This window comes from Perna viridis, chromosome 4 (assembly GCF_037379345.1).
Source record: "Perna viridis isolate PV_CMFRI_1.1 ecotype Kerala chromosome 4, ASM3737934v1, whole genome shotgun sequence".
Lineage (NCBI taxonomy): Eukaryota > Metazoa > Mollusca > Bivalvia > Mytilida > Mytilidae > Perna > Perna viridis.
This window is the reverse complement of record NC_142448.1, coordinates 7544722-7569851: the sequence shown is the minus strand read 5'-3', so window position 1 is coordinate 7569851 and position 25130 is coordinate 7544722. Positions and strand designations below refer to the sequence as shown.

At 33.2% G+C, this 25130-nt stretch overlaps 1 protein-coding gene across 2 annotated transcripts in view; it reads right to left on the bottom strand.

The window, feature by feature from the left end:
- Positions 1-25130, bottom strand: part of LOC148618702 (uncharacterized) — a 47745-nt gene that overhangs the window by 19443 nt on the left and 3172 nt on the right. For both annotated transcript variants that reach the window (XM_088577859.1, XM_088577858.1), the window contains exons 2-10: positions 20373-20548; positions 19677-19791; positions 19138-19401; positions 12837-12951; positions 8415-8539; positions 7533-7634; positions 4463-4586; positions 3983-4152; positions 172-329 (exon numbers count right to left, since the gene is read on the bottom strand). In XM_088577859.1, coding sequence (XP_088433985.1) covers positions 172-329; positions 3983-4152; positions 4463-4586; positions 7533-7634; positions 8415-8539; positions 12837-12951; positions 19138-19401; positions 19677-19791; positions 20373-20487 — 1288 coding nt within the window. In that variant the 5' untranslated portion in view covers positions 20488-20548. The remainder of the gene's footprint in view (positions 1-171; positions 330-3982; positions 4153-4462; positions 4587-7532; positions 7635-8414; positions 8540-12836; positions 12952-19137; positions 19402-19676; positions 19792-20372; positions 20549-25130) is intronic.

The window sequence follows — 25130 nt, the reverse complement described above, 5'->3', positions numbered from 1 at the left end:
TGAAAGTAGCTTCTTATTGGCCCCAAATCTTAAATGATTTTTGTCACAACCTTCAAAACCTATTTCAATGTACCACCAGACAAACTGTAAACATCAGAAGCCATGACAGGATTGACTGCCTCTCATTATACCTATTGTGTGGGGTATAACACATCTAAATAAGAGCTTTACCATGTAGCATTTCCCATAAAACAACAGACAAACTGTAAACATCAGAAGCCATGACAGGTTGACTGCCCCTCATTATCTCAGGAGCCATCCAGTTATAGGCAACATTTTGATACATGTTCTGGTACACAAAACTTTTACGGCCAATTTCTACTCTGTGACTGAAATAATAAATAAATAGGATATTCTGATTAGCATAAGGGTATATTCTGCTTAATATCAGTATCTGTAAGAATCAGGCAGTGGATGAAACATTGTATGAACAAACCTACCATTTTGGAAGCTTAATTTGACTATAAATTGAGTTGAAACATCATTGAAATGCACTAAAAAAAACATTTCAAGGGCAGATAACTCTCTGGACAAGGTACACTAAGTACATCTATAGATGGCAAAATACTAATTGTTATTCAAAACTTGTATAAGAATGCCAAATCATGTGTTAGAGAAGGTTCTATTTGTTAATATTTTTTTACTTCAAATATTGGAGTTAGACAAGTGGAAAATTTGTCACCCCTTTTGTTTTCTATTTTTCTTAATGATCTGGTTGATTTTATATCACATTCTTACGATGGTCTCACTGATATTAGTAATATTGCACATTTGGTGTTTGACGATTCTGAAGTTGAGGTATACTTAAGTTATATTTATTGTTATATGCTGATGACACTGCAATATTAGCCAAATCTGCAGAAGAACTACAATCTTCCCTGAATGCAATGTTTTTATATTGTCAGACTTGGAATTTAAAGATTAATGTCGAGAAAACCAATGTTGTTATTTTTTGTAAGAATTGTAATGTTGAAAGATTTAATCTTAATGGTGTTGAATTGTCTTCAGTTGATGAATTCCAATATTTAGGTATTAAATTTTCTAGAAAAGGGTGTTTTAAATCTAACAAAGACTGACTTGTACAACAAGCATGGAAAGCTATGTTCTATGTATTATGCAAATAAAGAAAACTATGTTAACCTACAGATATTTAACTACAAATGTTTCGTTCAATGATTCCTCCCATTTTGATGTATGGAGCAGAAGTGAGGGGATATGAAGATAATATTATTGAGCGATTCATCTTGAATTTTCCAAATATATATTGAAAGTTAAAAAATGTACACCAACATGTTTGATATATAGTGAACTTGGTAGAATACCTATGTATATTCCTATCAGTGCAAGAATGATTGGTTTTTCGGAAAGTATTACAAATGGTAAACATGAAAAAATTTCCTTTACTTTGTACAACATTTTATACAAGTTAGATGAAGAAAATGTGTATCACTCTAAGTGGTTAAACTGTATAAAAGATATTTTAATTAAGACTGGTAATATTCAGATCTGGAATGATTAGAATGTAGATGTAAATTTTCATTTATAACTTTTGTTGAAAACTGGAAAGATCAAGTATATAATTCCTCTAAATGTTCTAATTATAGGATGTACAAGACAACTTTTGGTTTTGAAAATTACTTAACTGTATTACCACAAGATTTATTGTATAACTTATGTCAACTCAGGTGTAGTAGTCATAAATTGCCAATTGAATCTGGCAGGTTCTTAGCCATTGATAGATCTGAACGAATATGTGATCTTTGTAACAAACAAGAATTAGGTGATGAATTTCATTATCTGTTCAACTGTACTTATTTTATTCAAGAAAGATGTAGATTCTTGCCAAAATACATAACTGACAGTCCAAATACTATTGGCTATAGGAATTTAATGAATTGTGAAGATATATTTACTATAATAGGCCTTGCCAAATTTATTAAGATAGTGATGTCTTTATTCAAATGATATTACCTTCCTCTTGTGTTCATTCATTATGTTCAACATTGTTCATAATTTTATATATGTTTATTTTGTACTACTATGCTCCATATGGAGCCTCTAAGTGAAATAAAAAGTTTCAAAAGTTTCAAAGTTTCAAAAGGGATGTTTTTGGCCCATTTCTAGGCTGAATTTCTGAACATGGTAATCTAATGTTACCAATCTGAACTTTTGTTCGTGACTTACTGTAATACAATAACATAACCATGTTAAAATTTATTCAAAAGGACTTTGAAGTTGATTAACCCTGATGTCTCAAAGTCAACCAATCAATCAGAAAACTGATTTATTACAAACCATGATAGAAGTTTGTTTTTACAACAATTAGTATGACTTATGTAATTACTTCAACTTGTTGAGACCTTAAAGGCTTGATTTGTGTACTTAATTAACCCAAAATAGCTCGTGGTGTGAAAACAAACAAATTTTATTAATCACATGACTGAATTTGCATCAAGAGTGATATCAGATATTTTGATAATAATAAAAATTTTACAGAATAATTGTATTTGTTTAAATGGGGCCAAAATTAAAAATTCCTTTGTTTTCCACATGCAACCAACTGTTTGAGAAAGTTGCGACAAGATTTTTTTTTTTGGTTACTGGATGTCGTTTTTTTTTCGGATTGTCTGACAGGAATCGTTCCGTATATTATTGTAAACAGTGAAGTTGTTTCCCTTGTTGTAAACACGTGTCAAACGATCGGCAGTACTTGGATATTTTTCATAATGTCAATCAATAAAGTCTGACATTAATGACCAGAGTCATTATTTGAAAATGGCATCCACCGTCTTCCCGCTAACAATATTCAGAGACGACCATGATATCATCTTTAAAACTGTCAGGAAAATATTACTCAAACAAACATATGAAGATGTATGCCTGGAATACCTAGACTTAAAAGGAATGTCCCAATGCGATTGCGTTGATCATTGTTACCTGTTCAATTTTATAACTGTTCAATGTTTTATCAGTTCATGTTTTGAATAAATTTTAATTCTGTTATCAATACAGTGTGTTTATTTCAAAGTCATTCAAGATATCAAGGTTCACAAAAATCAAAAATTATTTTATAAATATAATGGACCAAAATCATTTCTAATCATTTGAAAATGTTCAAAGCATATTTCATTAGATTAATAATAGTGCCATGAAACCATAGTTGATGCATTGGACAAAAATCTAAACTTTATATTTTTCCTCCCATTCTGAAAAAAAAATCTACCAACCAAATGACCCATGTTGGAAATAGAGGGTCGATGCGGGAAACAAAGATATTTTTGAGAATGGCCTGATATCGGAACATTTAATACATATCAAACAGACAATAGTAAGTGTATTTCTATTACTGTATTTGTTCTGCTAGTAAATCTGAAATTTTGTCATAGCAATGTAGAGCACATGGTTTGATAATACTCCTGATTGTGAATCATTCAAAGCAGCATGTTACAAGTATACATGTGCTATGATGTTTTCAATGTAGAAAAATAAAAGGAATTTTGATAACTCAGTGTCGTTCAATATTTAAAACATGATATACATCTTCCGATGAAACGCAAAACATCATGAAGTACTCTGATAAAGTGAGATACACGTACATGTACAAGCACAACAAATGATGTAAAGGCAGAAACAATCATTGACCAAACTTTTTCCAGCTTATACTCCACTTTGGATGACTTGAATACTATTGCTTGGTTCCGTCCACTTTGATTAATGACGTTAGACTTCATTTGTTCTGATTGGCTGAGATTTTAGATATGAATCAAGTAAGTCAAATGCTAATTCAGTAAATTACTAATTTCAACTAAAGACAGGGTGTATGGATCTATGGCTTGCTTTACATGAACCAAAATCAACTTATCAACTATATTTTTTTATCAAAATGATAATGGGACATAATAAATAGTGTTCAAAGAAGTACCAATTTCTTCACAGACAATATACATGTTTAATGAAAACTTAATTTAAAATGTTGTCTCACCAGTCTACAACATATTCAAAGTTGGCAAGCTTTGCACAGCGAGGATTTATCATCATTACAGCATGGGATGTAACATAACAATGAATGATGTTTTGTTCATGCAGGAAGACCAAACCATCACTAATCTGTACAATGATATCTTGTATGTGACTACTGGATAACCTCTCTTGCTATAAAAGATCATTTTACTAAATTTTTATCAAGAACAATCATTTAAATGTGCAATGCAAGAATTCATAGACTTTTTACTTAGGTATCGCCTAAGGTGAACAGTAAATAAAACAATTATCACCAACCATAAAAGGTTTAAAGGTTTCAAAATCAAAATCATACATCATCATTTCTAGGTGATTCATATGGAATTATTTCAATTTGTTAAACAAGGTATATTTTTAATGTAAATGAAAGAAATAATATTGTTATGTCAATATGATCATAAACAAGTCTTGTAGAGCATTCATAACTTATTTTTAACCTCACCTTCTGGTGCAAAATTTCATACAGTGATCCATCTCCTATTCTCTCAAACAACAAGACCATATTTTCTAAATTGTTAGTCTGACACACACCCATTAGAATCATAATATTCGGATGTCGAAGTTTCCTGAAATGCAAATCCCAGTTGATTATTTTAAGAGCATTACACTCTAAAAAGATATAATAGCTTTTATAATACAGTCTTTGATTAAAATACATTGTGGGAACGAATTCCTATGAAAACTTGAGCCAAATCATTTAAGAAATAATTTGTGGAGGGGGTAGATTTGTACTCATTTTAACATGGGTACAGTATTTATATTCAATTATTTAACACCTCACTATCGCTTGGTGTTAAATAAGAATATAAATGCCAAATCCATGTTAAAATGAGTACAAATCTACCCCCTCCACGAATTATTTCTTTTCTAATATGGCAAATACAGTAATTTTTGTGACAAACATTTCCCTAGGCGTAGCCAAAATAACAGCTGTTCTGTTTAACCTTCCCCGTATGGAAGTTGGATTAAATTTGTAGATTTGTCATCCTATGTGTTAAATGTGTGTATTTATATTCTATTAGATAACCTCTCAGCCGTTAAATTTTGAACAAAAATGCTTGATGATGTTTGAAAATATCTACAATGCAATGCATTAAGCCTTAAAAGTATTTCTAGTTAGAATTTTATAAATTTGAGTGCATCAATATAAATTGTGTACTCTATTTTTACTTTAATGGGGATGAAATGATAAATAAATAAGCAGAAGAAAAAGGGGGTGGTTAGGTTTTTTGGAAAAAAAAAATTTAAAAAGTCCTAGTACCAAATTTTAATCCTAGTACAATATATAGGTTGATTGATTGTTGGGATTTAACATCGGAGCAGCAATGTTTCAGCTATATTCAGACGATGAACATGAACTGATGATGAAATGAAAAAAGGGATGGGACACAAGGACAACAGGGTCGACAAATTTTGGTTGCCACTAGAAAAAGGGAGGGATGGGTAAGGTTGGGCAATTTAGTCTCCTGTGGCGGAGCGCAAAGGTTCCTAATCCTATCAAATACCACAGCAGAGTTCTTTAACGTGTAAGGAATGTGACATGTTTTCCAACACAGTGCACCACTATGGTTTGCAGTCAGGTTTTCCATGTTATAGCCCGACAACCCCAGCATGTAACACGCCAGGGGTACCCCACCTGGGGCGCACATCCAAGTTGCTCTGTGGGCAGAGCGCCTAGCCCCTGGCTAGGTTTCTGAGCACTATTTAATTGCCTTTTACGACAAGCTTAGTGCTGCTGCAGGCCTATTCTTTTAACACCTGGACCTGCATGTGGGAAGTACAATATATAGGTAGAGACAAAAATTATGCTTTACAAGATTTGTTAATGTGACATATGACCTATATTTATTTTTTCGTTATTCTCAAAGGAAATGTGAATCAATATTTTTATAGAAAAGCTTTATTGTCATACAAATATTTAAATGAAAGGCAAGTTAACAATTGAGTGGGGGTATAAAACAAAACTACTATTCCTCTCTTCCAAATAAAAAATTGAGAAAACCTTGATTATGATTAGACCTGATTTTATGGGGTCAACAAAGCTGAAGTCAGAAAAATTGGAAGTAAAACAATAGTCCAACTAACACCCAGTTCCGGAATATTCCTAAGTCCAACTATCATCTAGTTTAATAATATTCCAAGAAAATCGAGATCCTACGACCTTGCACACCACTGTTAAGTGTAGAAACATCCTGCAAAAAAATCTTTTAGATGTAGTTCAAAAACTACAGGAGGAGATAGCCAGACAAGCCATATAGCCTTATTTCTGATGAAAATGACCAAGTCTAACTATCATCAATTTCCGTAATATTTGATAAAAATCAAAATGTTTTGATCCTGCACAGACTCACCATAGGTAGAAATATCCTTAAAATATTTTAGATGTAGTTTAAAAACTATACGAGGAGATAGCCGGACAAGCCATGACTATGTGTAATCCAGACGGATGGACGGACGAACTAACGGACAGACAGGGGTAAATTAATATGCCCCCCACCAGTTCATAGCAGGGGCATAAAAAGTTAAAAAAAAAAGAATAATAACGGTAAAAACAGGATAAACTAGAAATACAGTGAGCAAGCTCACAAAGAAAATAGCCCTCGCTTCAAATTGACTTAATGTAAAACCCTTGTTGGATTATTTTTTTTGGTCATCATCCAACAGTAATTATATTCCTTCAAGCAAATCTTCATATGATACCTAACATTCCTATAAAATTTTATCAAAATCCTATACGCAGTTAAGGAATAGCGCTTACAAGATTTTAACCATGTGAAACCCTTATTTAGATTACCTCCCTTTGGAGTCCTCAGACAATAGTTATATTCCTTCATGCACATCCACATTATATTCCTTCATGCACATCTACATATGATGCCCAAACTTTCATATAAAATTTCATTAAAATCAATCCCTTTTTAAGCCGTTTAGAAGGAGTTGTGCTTACTAGGTTTTAACATGTGATACCCTAAATTTGGATAATTCACTTGGAGTCTTTTGACAATAGACAATAATCATATTCCTTCATGCAACACAACCTTCTTATAAAATTTTACCAAAATCCCTTGAGTGGTTTAGAAGTTGCGCTTACAAGGTTATACCATGCAAAACCCTTAATTTGGATTATCTCTCTTAGGAGTCCTCTGACAGTATTATATTGCTTCATGCACATCTACATATCCCGAAAAATTTGATTAAAATCCCTAGAGCAGTGTAGGAGGAGTTGAGCTCACAAGGTTTCACCATGTGAAATCCCCTAATTTGGATTGTCTCTCTTTGGAGTCCTCTGACAGTCATCATATTCCTTCATACACATTTACATATGATACCCAATCTTCCTATAAAATTTCATCAAAATCTCTTGAGCAGTTTAGGAGTTTTGCTTACAAGAAATGTGAACAGACAGATGGACAGATAGATAGGGGTATAATGAGGTGATTCCTATATACCCCCCACAAAAGTATGTTCCAGGAAATACGAAAATGTGGAAGAAAATCTGTATGATATAATACCCTATGAATTCAGCCTCAGTTATCAGTAAATCAACTTCACCACCAGGGGCTGCCTCTCTATGTAACCTTTTGGCTGTGATTCTTGTGTTCTTCCACAACATGCTACAAAAGTATAGATTTTTTAATTCTTTATACTTTGAATAATGTTTAAAATATGATATCATGTATGTGCAGGATGGTCTTCCACATTTTATTCCAACATGTCTGCAACAAGTAAATTTTGCCACTTAACCAAACAAATTAACAAATAATTTAAAATAAAATTAAAATAGCTTTCTAAAGCTGAACCCTTGACCTTACTGTACTATTGTCACAAGAATCATTTAATCAATAGAGAGCATCTTAGTTATCCATCCATTTTTCATACTATAAAATAAATCTCGCATAGTCAATTTTTTACCCTTTCAGGGCAATAACTCCAACATCAAGCAACATATCTTTAAGAAAATTTCGGCATTGGTCTGTCTCACCATGGTGATCAATTTTGCAAGCACGTGCAAAAACTGAAAAACACCTCCCTTGCTGTGAATAAATTTTCATAACTCAAAATCAAAAGATTGGAATTTTTTTTTTTAATTAAAAGATGATTACCACTCTATATGTACACTTTCCAATAGTTTCATTTTAATTGGTGCAAAAGATTACGAGTTATCATATGAAAACTTGAGGGACATGGATAAAACAATATGCCCCAAAACCATAGTTTTAAGTAGCATAAAAACAGCATAATAATAATGATGTATATATGTTTATTTAAAATTAAACAAAAGTTAAAATTACCATCTGTCAGCAGGAGATTGAGTAAGATTTATGGCAGAGAATGAAGATGTACCATCTTTCACGTAAATGAAAATTCATGCACTATGTAATTTAGATGTTTACCTTTCCATGACCATAAATGATCCATTGTTGAAAGAAAACCCATGGGAGTCATGTTTGAGTATATTGTCACTAACCAGTGGTAAAGTACATATGATTCCACTTAAACTGTCTCCATCAACATACACCTGTATTATAAATATACTTCAGCAGACAAAAGAGAAGGACAAATGATTTTACTACATGTAACATTCCTTTATCAGGGTAGGAAACTCTCTCGAATTCCAGCCAGTCCTGAATACCCTACCGGTGCACCTGGTCCATGTTCCCAGTTTTTAGTGTAGTCCGAGTTGCTCATTTGCTTTTGCTACTTTGTATGTATGATTTTAGCTACTTTATGTTCTTTGTTGTGTATGTCTGTTTTCCATGTCTGGTCTTTGTCCCTGGATTACATTCCTTTGATTACTCTTTCAATATATTTACTTTATGGCTATATCAATTTTCGCTAAAATTAGCCAGCCCTGCCAAAAAAATAGCCAATCTCGGGCTGGCGGGCAGGCTACTATTTCTAACTCTGCCTTTATCACCTTATAATCCATTTTATTTTTAAAGTGACATGAAAAGAAATTCTTTAAAAATCAAATTTTCATCAGAGTTTATTAAATTATCACCTAGTACATTTCTATCATTATACAAACTTGAAAAAAAGTTTACCAAAAAGAAAACCAAGACTCAAACATGTCTGGACCTGCGACACTGTAATATCGTATTGGTGTTATTTTATGGCCTGGGAACTAAACACATTGTTTTTGCCTATCAAATCTAATCTATAACTAAATATGCATAATACAGACTTAGACATAAATGCACATGTAGCATGCAAGACAAACTCTGTCCATCTCTCACACTATTGGCTTATTTTAATACACTATAAACACTTAGCGAGTTGAAAAAACTATAGTATGGGTTACAAATTACCCAGTTACATACTAAGTACATGTACTATTTATAGCATATACCATTGAAAAAATGTTCAACATGCTAACAATCAGTGGATCCCAAGTATTTTTTCATTTACAAGATATATAGTCAGGTTAAAGCATTACCTTTTACCAGACCAAATTTTTTGGGGATCTTTTTTTATATAAAATAAACAAGAAAAAAATATTTAAATGTTTTTGTTGTATCAGTCTCATTTCCTGTCAAAGTTGAGCACAAGTCACTAATTTCATGGCATTTTTTTTAATAATTTAGAGTATACAGTTAAAAACTTTTTTGAGGGCTTTAAAATTTCTATTCAAAGATTTAACATTTTGTTCAATGAAATTCTACAAGTCATTACACCTTTTACTAAAGAGAGAACTTCATGCAGCACATCATTACACTGCAGTACGTTGAATTCTGGTCACTTGGGGCAAATGTGGACACAATATCAGTTTTGTACACACTAAAGCATAGGGACTTACAGTTCATTATTATCACAACATGTTTGGAAACAATATAGCATAAAATTCAATTAAAGGTGACAAAAAATTCTGCTTTAAGGGTGCTAAATCAAAGACATTTGCCTTGGATCTCTATAAATATAAACCCACTCAAAAGAGGAATCTGAATTCAGACATCAAAAAAGTCATTTTTTTAGGGTATGGCCCCTTTGGTCCCTTGTAACTTGAAAACCATACGATATATCTGAAATCTGATAAATACAGGCATGGATGAAAAATGTAATAAAAAAAATTCAAAATCAAACAAAAAATTAAAAAATGTTAATTTTTTGGGGGCTATGAGGAATATTAAAAAATTCATAATCAGTGACACCATCACCACCTAAAACAGGGTGATACCATTATATATCTTAAAAATTTGTTTGCTAGTGGATAAAAAATTACAATATTTAACAGAATGAATAGATTTTAAAATACAGTACAAAAACTAGATCTGTCAACATGGATTTTGACTTCTCCACTTATAAGGTGGAGAAAAATATAACTTTACTGTGAATCTGCTATTTCTCGGTCAAAAGTTGAAACCAAGTCAAAACTGTTTTAATCAACAATTTAAAATTTCTGATTTCTACACACAATAGAAAAAACATGCAATCATTTTATTTTGGCATATACATTGGTTTCATTGTTATTTATGGGGTACTAATTTTCAGTGTTTTGGGTGGAAGTGAAACATAATAAAAACAGGAATCCTATGAACAACAGACTATTTTGGGGCTACCTGAGGTATTTAATGTCAGTGTCAACTAAATAGATCTTAACAGTGACTCTTGCTGTGCTCAGATAGACTTTTAGCATCATTCCCTGTTAATGTTTATTGTATGATTGATTGATGGATTGTTGGGGTTTAACCCCGAGCAACAATATTTCAGCTCTATTCAGGCGATGAACATGAAGTGGATGATAAAATGAACATGAAATGATGATGAAATGAAAAATGGGATGGGACACAAGGATAACAGGGTCGACAAATTTTGATTGCCACTAGAAACAGGGAGAAGTGGATAGGATCAGGCAATTTAGCCTCCTGTGGCGGAGCCTAATGGTTCCTACTCCAGGAGAATACCACAGTAGGGTTCTTTGCAAGGAACGTGGCATCTTTCCCAACACAGTGCACCACTATGGTTTGCGGTCAGGTTTTCCGTATTATAGCCTGACAAACCCAGCATGTAACACGCCACGGGTACCCCAATCCACCACCTGGGGCACACAACCCAGTTGCTCTGTGGGCAGAGCGCCCTAGCCCCCAGCTAGGGTTCTGAGCACTATTTAGTCGCCTTTTATGACAAGCTTAGCGCTGCTGCAGACCTATTCTTTTGACACCCAGACCTGCACGGGGCAAATGTTTATTGTAAAAGTAACATTTGGTAAACTCTGGTTTTCAGTGTGGATTTAACAATTGCACCTGAATTTTCATTTGCAAGAATTTTGACTTGTATCTTCGACTTTTATGCCATGTAAACACCCTGCTTAATAAAAAAAAAAAAAAAACACTGGACCATTATGGCACAGAAATATTAATCAGGTGTATAGTCTAGAGAACACAAAATTTTTAACGCCATGACTGAATTTTTACCATACATCAGGGATAAAAATTAACAGTCACCCAGTAGCCCACGGCTACTAGATTTTGAGCAAGACTACCAAACTTTTGGGTAAAATGTATTTGAATATAAAGAAAATGTTAAACAAAAATATGGTCTGGGCTACCTTGTATTTCCTAATGTTTATATCTTAAAAAACATGAAGATTTTTTTCTTTATCCTTCTTTTCGAAGTCATCTTTTCTCTTGTCTGACCGGACTACAAATGTATTTATTTTTCTGTTGACAGACAATTTGTTCTATTTTTAACCACAATAATCGATCAATAATTTTTATTGATTCCCAACACTGCTGACGGTCCCATTATGAACCTTGGGAATCACTGCTAAATAATGCTGGAAGAAATCAATCAACTATGCCTATCATGGGAGATGCACATCTCAAGATGAGGTCACCTTTCTCATGTGGCCAGTTTTGGAATTGCAGTATGGGTGGCCACATAAGAGAAGGACTACTGTATATGTATATGAACAATGTGCAAAGTTTGAAGTTCGAATTGGTTAAATACTTTTTGAGTTACAGATTACACAAAGTTGGTATGTACCTCCTAAAGCATGACAGGAGGACAAACAGACCATGACGTATGGATTCAAGCAATTACTTGACTTGCTCTTACTGTTGGTGATGTAAGTAAAAATGATCATGAAATAAAAGTTTCCTATTAGTATCCCAAATGCAATTTTTTTCCTAATATTACCACCTATATTGTAGGAGTGTTAAGGAAAAAGGAAAATGTATACAAAAATAATAAATCATGACCTTTTGGTGTATTTTTAGCTTGACATATTGTTCATACCATTGTAGGCTCTTGTTCTTAAAAATATGTCATCACCAATCACACTTAAACACCGACAAAAACCACATGGATATTAACAGAAAGGGAAATTTGTATTAAGGGTATCGTAAACGTTTTAATTCCTTGATGTATTTTGGAGCAAATGCTTCGCGAGTTCATATGATGTTGAAAATGCATTAGCCATGAAATACATCAAGGAATTGAAAACCTTTACAATACCCTTAATGCAAATTTCCCTTTCTGTTAATAACCATTTTGTTAGTTCATGAATAAGGACAAAGATCAGATTTTCAATGAATTTTTTCATTCTACTATAGTAATCTAATGAACTTAAATACATGTAGATGGAAATGCATAACATGTTTCATTTCAAAAAGGTGAATGATTAGTATACCTAAACAGGTAACATAATTGCAATAGATGAATTATGTTATTATTACAATTATGAATTCTTAATTTGAAGAAAAACATACATTTCTTCATTACTCTAAACCATTTCATTGAGGCATTAGCTGTACAATTAATTTATACAATAAGTAAGTCTTCAAGATAGCTCTGCAAGTTGAGAAATCAATACTTACTTTCCCATAGCCCATACTTTGACAGCTTTTCATATGATGCTCAAGGTATATGTTACTTTCACCCCTTAATTTACTTTTAATGAGTGTCATAAATGATGTTGATCTTGGTGATATTCTGAAATGATATAGTTTATACCACTAACAATTTTACAAGCAAAAGAAAGTCTAAATATTCTAATACTGAAAATACACAATTTTACCTTTTCTACTAACTGACAGCATTGAGGGAAATTACTCACACATGTAAACAATACTCATACTTTGTAGTAAATTTCAAAAATGATTTTAAAGTACATATTTTCAGCTTTATTTGGACTACTTTTTAACAGAATACACACAAATACTGCACTTACAATGCATAGCTCTAAGTTCAGTGTGTTTATGGCAAATAGGCTATGCAATTAAGCGGAATCCACTGTACTACATATGGGATAGCCATTTGACCTAGAAGTGGTAAGTGAGACCTTAAATGTAGAACCCTTAAGTTCAATTATTCCTCTTTGGAGTCCTCTACCAGTAATTAGATTCCTTCATGCATATTTACATATGATGCTCAACCTTCCTATAAAATTTCATTGTAATCCCTTCATGGTTTAGGAGGTGTTGCACTAACAAGGTTTTACTGTGTAAAACCTTTAAGTTGAATTATATCCCTTTGGAGTCCTCTGACAAATTACATTTTTTCATGCACACCAAGATTGGATGCCCAACCCTACAAAATTTCATAAATTCCCTTTAAGAGGAGTTGTGCTTACAAAAAATGTGGACAGACAGATAGGGTGATGCCTACATATCCCAACACTTTGTTTGGGGCGGGAGTATAATAAATAGTGGTGCAACACTAATGAATTCATTACCTGAAATGATCCTGCTGCATTAAAGCATCAAAATGGTTGACCACTACTACAGCATTAATGTTTAATAAAAAGTATCTCTTAACATTCACTGTATATAGTAATATATAGCAAGAAAAAATCGGACATCTAATGGAACATTGAAATAATACCTGCAACATTGATGGGCAATACACATTGCAAATCAAGTATCCTAGAAATTGGGATTAGAGGGGGCCATGTGCTTTTTATCAAATTCTAACTGAAATGTCCAGATGAAATCACATTTTTTTTACAAACAAAATTAAAGAAAGGCCCATTGAAATTCTGAAGACCATTAACAAGAAGTTCTCGAAGAGCCTGAATTACTCACCTGACAAATCATACCTTATTAACTAAGTAAGTAAAGGTAACATGCTTTGTTATCACAAGGGTCAAGATTAACTTTTTGAGGCCAGTAGCCACCTGGGCTACTAAACTACAAAATCAATTAGCCCCGGAAAAAAATTGGTAGCCCAGACTTTTTCGGACAAAATTTTGGTACGTAAAAATTCCACATTTTACAAAATACCAGATGGGGAAATTAATAAGCAATCATAAATAAGAAACGGACACCCATTATGAAGGATTTTCGTACTATTAAAACTGGTTACCTATAAAATTTAACTAGGGACGCTACGTTTTCGATTGAATGGTAACCAGTTAAAACTCCAACCGCAACTTTTGTTTACAAAAATATTTTTGGCAATTTGCCAACTGGGCTACTAAAATAGAAAAAAATGGTCCCTTAGGCACATTTCTGGTTGCCATTGGCGAGTGGGTGACTGTTAATCTTTTCCTCTGTTATCATGTTTGACAAACAAGATGCTCCCAGGAGCCTGAATCGCTCACCTAGTTGAATTTTGCCTTTCAAAGGCAATAAATTTAACAAGAAGTTGTCCGACAATTTTCACTCAAGAAGACTTGGATAGGACTTATTATAAGGATCATTTCAGTATTGAAAGAGTAATTAAGGGAACCAAGGTTATAGCAGTAATTAAAAGAATGTAATCCAGGGATAAAGACCAGACATGGAAAACAGACATACACAACAAAGAACATAAAGTAACTAAAATCATACACACAAAGTAACAAAAGCAAATGAGCAACTCAGACTCCACTAAAAACTGAGAGCATGGACCAGGTGCACCGGTAGGGTAAGCGTCCTCTGTTTTTCAAGAAACACCCGCCGAGTTGCTCATAAAAAGTCTAATTTTCATAGTGCAGATGGATACACCATAACGATCCACGAGTTCATGATGATGACCATAAAACTTCTGTAGTGATGACTTCAATCTTGTAGCAAAAAAGTTTCTTTCTAGCTAACATAGTTTTCAAGATATTGGCTGAAAAGGGCAATAGCTCTTACAAGGAGTTGTCTGACAACTTCCATCCCTAAAGACTTTAGTAGGCCTAATAATGAACATCATTTCAGCTACTGAAAGAACTTGGCATAACCTAACAGTTTTGGAGATATATGCAAAAAACTGTCTGACCGCTATATTCTATTTTTAGTAAGAGAAGCCATGTTTTTCAAAGAATAAAAAATTCACAAATCAGTTCCATGCAGGATACCCAAAGTAACATTCATACCAAGTTTGCTTCCAACTGGTCAAATAATGTCAAATGAGGAGATTTTTGAAAGAAATAACATTAAAAATAGCCAAAAAAAAACATAAACAAGAGGCTCCCAGGAGCCTGAATTGCTCACCTGGTTGAATTTTGCATTTCAAGGGCAATAAATTTTAAACAAGAAGTTGTCCAACAATTTTGTCTCAAGAAAACTTTGATAGGACTTATCATAAGGATCATTTCAGTAAAAAAAGTCTAAATCTATCATAGTTTTCAAGACATTGGCTGAAAACTTTAAAAAAAAAAAAAAAAAAAAAAAAAAAACCTGCCATTTTCCCTTGTCAAGGGCAATAACTCTTATAAGAAGGCATCTGACAAATTTAATGCTTGAAGTTTTGTAGTCCTAAAAATAAGGATCATTTCAACTATTGAAAAAATTTGGCTAAACCTGACCGTTTGGGAGATATATGCGAAATTCTACTGTCTGACCCCTATGTTCTATTTTTAGTAACAGTGATCAAGAAACCCCACTTCAATTCTATGCAGGATACCCCAAGGAACACTTATACCAATTTTGTTTCAATTGGTAAAATAGTGTCAGAGAAGAATATTTTTTGAAGAAACAACATTAAAAATAGCAAAAACCTTTGAAAAAGGAAAATAACTCCAACATGGCTTAATAAATTAAAATGAAAATTTAACCGCAGATAGATCTCATTATGCTCAACACTTCTACCCCTTTCAGAATGGGATAAACCAAACCGTTTAGGAGATATATGCAAAAAACTATTGTCTGACCCCTTTGTTCTATTTTTAGTAACGGCGGCGTTATTTTTCGACGGAATCAAAAATCCCCACAACAGTTCTATGCAAGATACCCCAAGAAACATTCATACCAAGTTTGGTTCCAATTGGTCCAGTAGTGTCAGAGGAGAAGATTTTTGAAAGAAATAACACTAAAAGTAGCAACAAAACGTAGAAAAAGGGCAATAACTCCAACATAGCTGAACAGATTAAAATGAAAATTTGACCTCAGATAGATCTCATCATGATGAACACTTAAACTAAGTCAAAATTGGGCTTAATCTAACCGTTTTTGAGATATATGCAAAAAACTATTGTCTGACCCCTATTTCTATTTTTAGTAACAGCGGCCATGTTTTTCAATGGATCAAAAATCCCCACATCAGTTCTATGCAGGATACCCCATGAAACATTCATACCAAGTTTGGTTCAAGTTGGTCAAGTAGTGTCAGATGAGAAGAGTTTTGAAAAATTGTAAACGACGACGGACAACGACGGATGCCAAGTGATGGCAGTAGCTCACATGGCCTTCGTACAGGTGAGCTAAAAAAGGGCAATAACTCCAACATGGCTCAATGGATTAAAACAAAAATTTAACCACAGATAGATCTTATCATGCTGAACAATTATGCCCATTGTCAGAATTTGGCTAAACCTAATGGTTTTGGAGATAAATGTGAAAATCTTATGTCTGACCCTTATGTTCTATTTTTAGTAACAGCAGCCATGTTTTTCGATGGATCAAAAATCCCCACAAAAGCTCTATGCAACATACCCCAAGTAACATTCATACCAAGTTTGGTTTCAATTGGTCAAGTAATGTTAAGAGGAGAAGAGTTTTGAACTAGAAGCTCTCGAGAGCCTGAATTGCTCACCTTGTCAAAAATAGTCTTTATAGCTTTCTAAAGATGGACTCTTGACATTATCATACTATTGTCACAAGAATCAATTAATCAACACAGAGCATCATAGTAATCCAGCCGGTTTTCATATTATAAAAAAATCTCTAATTGTCATTTTTTCTCTTTTTTTCTTAGATATAGGTCTGTCTCATCACGCAGATCAATTTTCCTCCAAAGAAAATTAGGATAAACCATTTGGTTTTCAAGTTATTTTAACAAGTCATCAATTTTTATTAGTGGTGGCCATGTTTTTGACTGATAAAAAATTGTTAAGAATATCCTAACAAACATTCATGCAATGTTTGGTTACAATCCATCCTACAAGTTGTCTAAGAGGAGATTTTTTTTTAATCCATTTCAGGACCCATAACTCATTCATCTGTCAATGGATCTTTCTAAAAATTTCGGCATTCACATAGTTAATCCCATCATGCTGAACAGTTTTAACCCCTGCCAGATTTTAGCTAAACCCAACTGTTATTGAATTATTTGTATAATTCTTCAATTCTTCTAGTTTTAGAAATGGTGACTATGTTTTTCACAAGATCAAAAATCCACACATACAGATTGCCAAACATATCCTACGTAATATTCATGTAAAGTTTTATTTCAATCCATCCAGAACTTTCAGAGGAGGAGATTTAAAAGTTGGAAATGCGAAATTCAGAGAAAAAATCCATTTCAGGACCCATATCTCATTCATCTTTCAAAGGATCTTTTTGAAAATTTTGGCATAGGTCCATCCCATCATGCTGATTAATTTTACCCCCACCAATTTTTAGCTAAACCAAACTAATTTTGAGTTATTTGCATAATTCTTCAATTTAACCCCTATGGTCTATTTTTAGTAACAGTGGCCATATTTTTTGCAAAATCAGAAATCCCCACACAAGGATTGTTAAAAATACCCTAAGAAACATTCATGCAAAGTTTGGTTTCAATCTACAGAAAGTTTCAGAGGAGAAGATGTTTGAAAATGTTTACAGACAACGAAGACTGACAACAGACACAGTGATGGGAATAGATCTTTGAGCTAATTACCTAAAATATTTTACGAAGTCAACAACTAGGTGGAAATTGGCAAAATTGAAAGTAAACATACAGTAAAAAAATAATCGTAATGGTAAAATAGATTTGAAATAGCAGAATTCCGCTAAAAAGCGGAACAAAATCATCTCTGTAATTACTTCACAGATCAATCTAATCATGGTGAACACTTTAACCCCATGTCAGAATTTGGTTAAACCTAACGGTTTTGGAGATACAATACGTACAAAAAACTGCTGTCTGACCCCTATGTTCTAATTTTAGTAATGGCAGCCATGTTTTTTTCACCGATCAATAATCCAAACTGTCATTTTGTGCAGGTATCAGTTGTTCGCAAGTATTATTTCATTTACAAGATGTTTGGTCAGGGAAACATTACCTTTTACCATACCAAATTTTTTGGGAACTTTTTTTTTTTTTTATATATAAAATAAACAAGAAAAATATAATGAAATGTTTTTGTTGTATAAGTCTCATCTCCTGGCAAAGTTTAGCAAAAGTCACCGACTTTATGACAATTTAAACAATTTACAGCATCCAGTTGGCCCAATACCTCTAATGAACTTTGAGTCAGACAAATAGTAGTATTGGACAGACACTAAATTCCAATTGATACTTGGATGTCATGCAAGAATGTCAGTTACATTAATTACTCAGGGTGAAGTGTATTAGAGGGGATGGCAAATGTTCAAAAAATTTAAAAAAGCATTGTGCTGCAAGTTCAACTTCATAGTACTTCAACAAAAAGGCAAAGTTTGAAAACTAGAAAAGAAAAAATGCACCTACCCTTGGAAAGTATGAACAACACTATAGTTTTGGTTTATTTTTTAAAAAAATCAAATGTGTCTTTAATACACAAACAATGTCCCTGCCTGACAAGAGAAATTTCAAATGTTATGAATGTTAGGCTAGGGGGGGGGGCATAAAAATTCCTTTGATGAGATCTTAACTCATCATCAAGAAACCATCAGAGGGCAGGATAGTCCTTTCAATTACAACGGAAGGTGTCACACACATAATACCATTCCAATACATGTGGCAGGTTATAAAAATGGAAAAAGAAAGTTAAGAGTGGAATATATTTACAATACTTAAGCTGTGTACCTATGGTTTCCTCTTGGACAATTAACAGTAGCTCTCAAATCCTGGCCTGATTTGGTGAGAGCAAATAACCTTGTTTTCTCTATAAACTCCAACATTTTTAGTCTTTTCTTCTGATCAGGTTGAAGCAAAGCAAATTCTTTTGATGTTCTTCCAGTATGATCATGTAACCTGAGGTCACCTCCAGCAGCCAACAACTCATTCATCAACTTCAAATGGCAGTTCAAAGCTGCAATATGCACAGGGGTTATACCAATATTACTTCTCCTACAAAATAAATAAAATAAGTGTTATCAAAATTATAGTTTTCCTAATTTTGTTCTTAATCCCCATGTCAGGAATTTGTGTGATTTTGATTCCTTGAAATTTAAGGTAAGAGATCCCCTTACAAAGTTGCTTTTTATCCAAAACAGAAAAAGAAATAGTGAGACAAAGTTCTCACAGAAGTCACACAAACAAATGCAATGATTTTGCCACCGGTCAATTATTAAACACAGAAAACTACTTTGTGTTGTCATGTTCATAATTAGTACAGTCATTACTCATTTGGATTAGCTCCGTATTTCAACAGTTCCTTAACTGCAGCCTCCTCATTGCAGTAGCATGCACAAAACAACGGTGATTGTCCTGCATCATTTGGATAATCCACCTGGATACCTGAAATATAGATACATTTGTTTAAGGAATGACTGTTATATTTTTTGGGTCTATGAAGAAATAACTTCAATCATGTGTTGCACACTAAATAATCTATGTAGCAGGTTATTTTCAAGTGTGCACCACAGGCACGGAGATTATTTCAAATAGACCGAAAATATAACAGCCATTCCTTATAAGCTATAATTTAATTTAAATATCAAAATTCAAGGAGTAAATCATTAAAAAAAAGTTGATGATGTCATAGTCATATTACAAAATTTGGCCTATGATATAATGGACACAATTTTTTATCCAATCAAAAAGTGGGTAATTTCTGAAATTAAATTCTATGGTAATGTATAAATTAGTAACTTATGTAATTCAACAATTCATAATTTTTGGAAATGAAATACATAAACTGTTTCATAAGTACATTACCAGTAATTAAATTGTACACAAGCTGTCAAAACTGCGAGGGTCATTTTGAAAAAATAAGTTTAATATTACAATCATGCTCATGTTTGATGCAATTGTTCACTTGCTTTGACATACAGTCAGATTTACTTCCAAAAAGGTAATCCTTATGGATAAGTTAATACCTTTGTTAAGTATATTTCTAAGTTTTCTCTTGTTGCCTGTTCTTGCAGCATTATGGAACTCGCAACCAATTTTATCTGCTGAATCTAAAGATCCAAGGACTAAAAATGAATCCATTGAAAACAGGTCTTTTACAAAATCTGTTACTCCATCCCAATATAAAGGACTTTCTCTTTACCTAAAACATGACATATCAATAAAGTCAAAATGTGTGAAACAAAATGTTCTGAAAAAAAAACATGTATAAAATTACAACATGAAATCACTTAGAAAGGGCCAAGTGAAGTGAACCAGGAAAATTTTTTGGTGAATTTAGCTGAAAATGAAGATTTCATGCTAAAAATATTTTTTTACTATTTAGAGCAAGGGAAGTATGCTGCATCCATCTATATGTGAATCAATAGCTAAATAAAAATAGGATTTTCTACAAAAAATTAGGGTTTTAGAATTTTGAGACCTGGATAGGGAAAATAAGGGCTGGCTTGAACTGTTATTTTACATTGTCATCAATCTTTCAGTTGAAGGAGAGTTCAGTTCGAAATATTTTTTTCTGCAATATTGTGCACAATTGTGAGTAGGTCTATTGGGAGTAGTAGGCAATGGAAACATCCCTGGGTTTCTTCAGATGCATAGAAACATGTACTACATGTGCAAAACAGGATCTTAAAAGAGCTGCTGAGCCAGGAACATGGCATCAGTGATGATTTATCTGAAGAAGCATGCATACAAAGTTTAGTTCCATTTGGTTCAGTAGTGTCAGAGGAGAAGATTTTTCGAAGTGATATCAAAAACAGTAAAAGATACATCCACAAAGGGCAACAACTTAAACATGGATTAACAGATTTTCACAAAAATTTGACTACAGATAGATCTCATCATTCTGAACACTTTTACCCTGTAAGAATTAGACTAAAACAAAAGTTTTTGAGATAAATGCAAATAAAAAGCTTTGCCAAATGCATCATGATACAACCACAGCAAGTTGAACTCTCTTCAATTAAGGCAAGTGCAGACACAATATTAGTTTTTGACACCCTAAACATAGGGACTTACAGTTCATTATGGACACAACAACTCATTAGCCACAATATTGCAAAATATTTTAAAATTCAATTTAGTATAAAGGTCTGCTTCAGGGAAGCATACTTCTTAAAGCTCTTGTATAAAGGCTGGGATTTTTATATGGAATCCAATAAAATCACAACTTTCAAAATTGCACCAAAAAATTAAAAAAGTCCATTTTTTGGATGTGGTCCCCTTTGACCCCTTATAATTTGAAAACTGTAAAAGATATCTGAAATCTGATTGAAAAAGCAGGCTAGAATTTTCCGTAGGAATCTAATAAAAAAAGCTTAAAAATCAGAACAGAAATAAACAAGCTGTCATCAAGAAATCAGGAAACAAATACTTGTTTCTGGCCCCTTATTCTTACTTGGCTGAAGTCGCAACCCCAAAAATCAATCCCAGTCTTCCTTGTGTGGTATGGCATCTTGCAATACAATTTCAAAAAGATTCATTCACTTTCAATCAAGTTATTGTCTGGACATTGGGGAAATGCATGTTTCAAGTCCCTCTTTTTGGCCCTTAATTTCTGAAAAGTTCAAGTCCATACCCCAAAATCGATTCCCAGTCTGACTGCTGTGGTATAGAATATTTTGGAACATTATCATTGACATTCCTATGCTTTTATTGGAGTTGTATACTTTATAGTTAAATTTTGAAAAAATGCTTGTTTGAGCCTCTTTTTAGGCCCTAATTTTAAAACAGTTGCAGTCATAACCCTAAAAATCAATACCAACCTTCCTTTTGTGGTTTGAAACCATGTTATAAAATTTTGTAAAGATCAACCAACTAATACTCAAGTTATCGCACAAAAACCAAGTATCTACGAACGATGACAGTGCCATACCAATATCCGACCGCAATTTTTTGCGGTTGTATAAAAACTGCTGTCTGACCCCTATGTCATATTTTTAGTAATGATGGCCATGTAAGTCTAAGGATAACAAACTCCTTGATCAGTCCTATTCAGAATTTTCCAAGGAACAATCATACCAAATTTAATTCTAATTGGTAAAGTAATGTCACGGTCTTCATGGTTAAGCAGTAGTCCGAAGCCCGACAATGCATGCTAAAATGGAGGTGGGCCTGTAATATTAACTTATACAGGCCAACAGTCACTAAATAAAAATTTCTGAAAAATGTATTTCAGGCCTGTGAACTGGAAAGTTAGTTGTGAAGACTGATGTCAGAGGAGAAGAGTTCTGAAAAATTATCATTAATGCAGACGGAAAACAACCAGGGACGCAACAATAGGAAACGACGACACCAATGACTGACCCCAAGTGATGACAACAGCTCACTTGGCCCTTTGGGTCAGGAGAGCTAAAAAGGCTTTTACCATTATCAACGTAGATCTGGATACTCAAAATTAAATGCTTACCAAAATAATACATTAACCTGCTTGTTTTAAGCAGGGAGTGTCATACTTTTAGATGTAAGAGAAGACACAGAACATTTCTTCCTAGATTGCCAAAAATACATATGTAATTTTTAACCCACTTTTACCATCTGAATTTTATTGTAATCTACCTTTTTAATCATTTAGCACCACATTCAACATACAAGTGAAAAACTACAAAGGAGACAAAAAAAAATTCTGAACCTAGTTCATGAGTGAATGTTGATCAAAAATAGACAAAATAAAGCTGAGAATGTGTACTTTAAAATCATATCGGTGTTTTAATTTTACTACAAAAGTGTATGAATATAGTTAACACCCATGTGTGAGTAAACTGCTGTCATTTGGCAGAAAAGGTAAAAATGTGGATTTGCAGTATTATTTATTCAAGTAAATTTTGTGAAAAATTTCTAACATCATTGTATCATTTGCAGAATGAAATGAAAGTCTTATTTTCCCAGCTTCACAATGGTACACAGCCTGAAGGTGTTGTTTGTCCAGGAAATCACAGCAAAATTTCAAATATTACTTTTTAGTTTGTGAAACCAAACATGAGAGTTATATTTGTTGACAACACTGATAGAAGATTGAAAATGAAATGAATGAAGAAATAGATCATAATTTTCAGTGTCAGATCCAGAAATACCAGAAAGGGGGCCACTCCGGTAATTTACAGTTTTTTCAATATAATCAACTAAATATTTGGGGCATAAGGTGGGAACCCCCACTTTTGGATAGGCCTACATACCTGTTAACCTTCTCTTAATTTGACCTCTGTTCACAACAAAAAGAGTGTTAGGATACTCACATTTTTTATAGCTGCCATTCAAAATAATAAATCCCCAACCAAAAGACCATTTCTAAATGAACAAGTGCTCATACATTCCCTGAAATGTGCATCCTTTCAGCCCCATCAAAAAAAAAACTTTCTTGGAAACCTGTACAATTGGTCTGACCGAAAAAAAAATCAAGAGTAATTCATCTCCACATATTTTTACATAGAAATACTCCTATTATTATTTTTAGCCTGTTTTTACTTGATCTGTTCCAATTAGTACTTGTGTGCTTGCCTACTGTATATTCAATGCTACTATTTTGCTTGTGTTGTGTATTTAATATGTTGCATGCTGTATGTGTTTGTAAAATCACCTGAATATTTTTGCTTTTAGTTGTACTCATTTGCAAGAACTCTTTTGAGCTAATGTGGCTTTTTTATGCATATATATGCATATACTCTTAATTACTTCTCAGTCTAAAAATCAGGCGAAATGTGTCTATGTAAGGTGTGGCACATGAAGAAAAAGACACAGAGATTTTTTTGCATTATTCAAGTAATTATATCTCATAAGTTAAATTAATCTCCAGAAATAACCATCAAAGTGTTTGTAATAAGTTTGTCTTTTTAAGATATTGATTTGTTTAATCAGGTTGAAATACACAATGTAACTATGGGAAAAGGGTGGGAAAATTACCCATACTTATACAAACAGTCGAAAATATATCTATAAGGTTAACAAAAAAATTACAGAACACTAATCCGATTCATAATCAAGTCAAGTCCAATATAAATCAGGCAAAATAGATATTACACCACAGGAGCAGCTGGTACCACAATGGTCCTGACTTGGTACAGGCACTTCAGATGAAATGGTGGGTTAAATCTAGGTTTTACAGCACACTAAACCTCCCTCTTCCATTGTGGTGTGACTATTCAAGTGGTGATTAAAAAGCATTTGCATGCTATTGTCATAATCGGTAAATCAGCGGTCACATCAGCACAAAGAACATTTTACAAAAAACAATCATTACTCATTGTTTTAGAAGAAACTGAGTATTTTTCAACTAATGACTGATATCTAAAAAAGAATTTTGTAAGAGATCTTTCAAGACCATTTCCTCATATCCCTGATTCAAGATTCTGTTACGCAGATATTTATGGCATTCAAGGAAATCAGAGTGGTCAGTACTTGCTCTAGAGCAGTGAACCAATTGTGAAACATAAAACCATATGCAGGAAATGAAGGGTTATTGTTCCTCAGGTAAGGAAAATTTATGATATTAAAATTAAAGTTGTCTGTTTTATCATAAATCTTAGTGCTGGGTGCTTATTCTTTAGCAAAAAGCATGTGTAAAGCGCAATACTGGTAGTAGCACTTATAGCGAGCACCGCGAAGCGGGGTGAGCCCTACGGTTATTACGTGTACCATCTAAATTTCCCTTAAGGTTCCCCAATATACTAACGATAAAAAAGCCATACCACGGAAGTAACAAAAAGTGACTGTCCTTACGGAGAAAATTC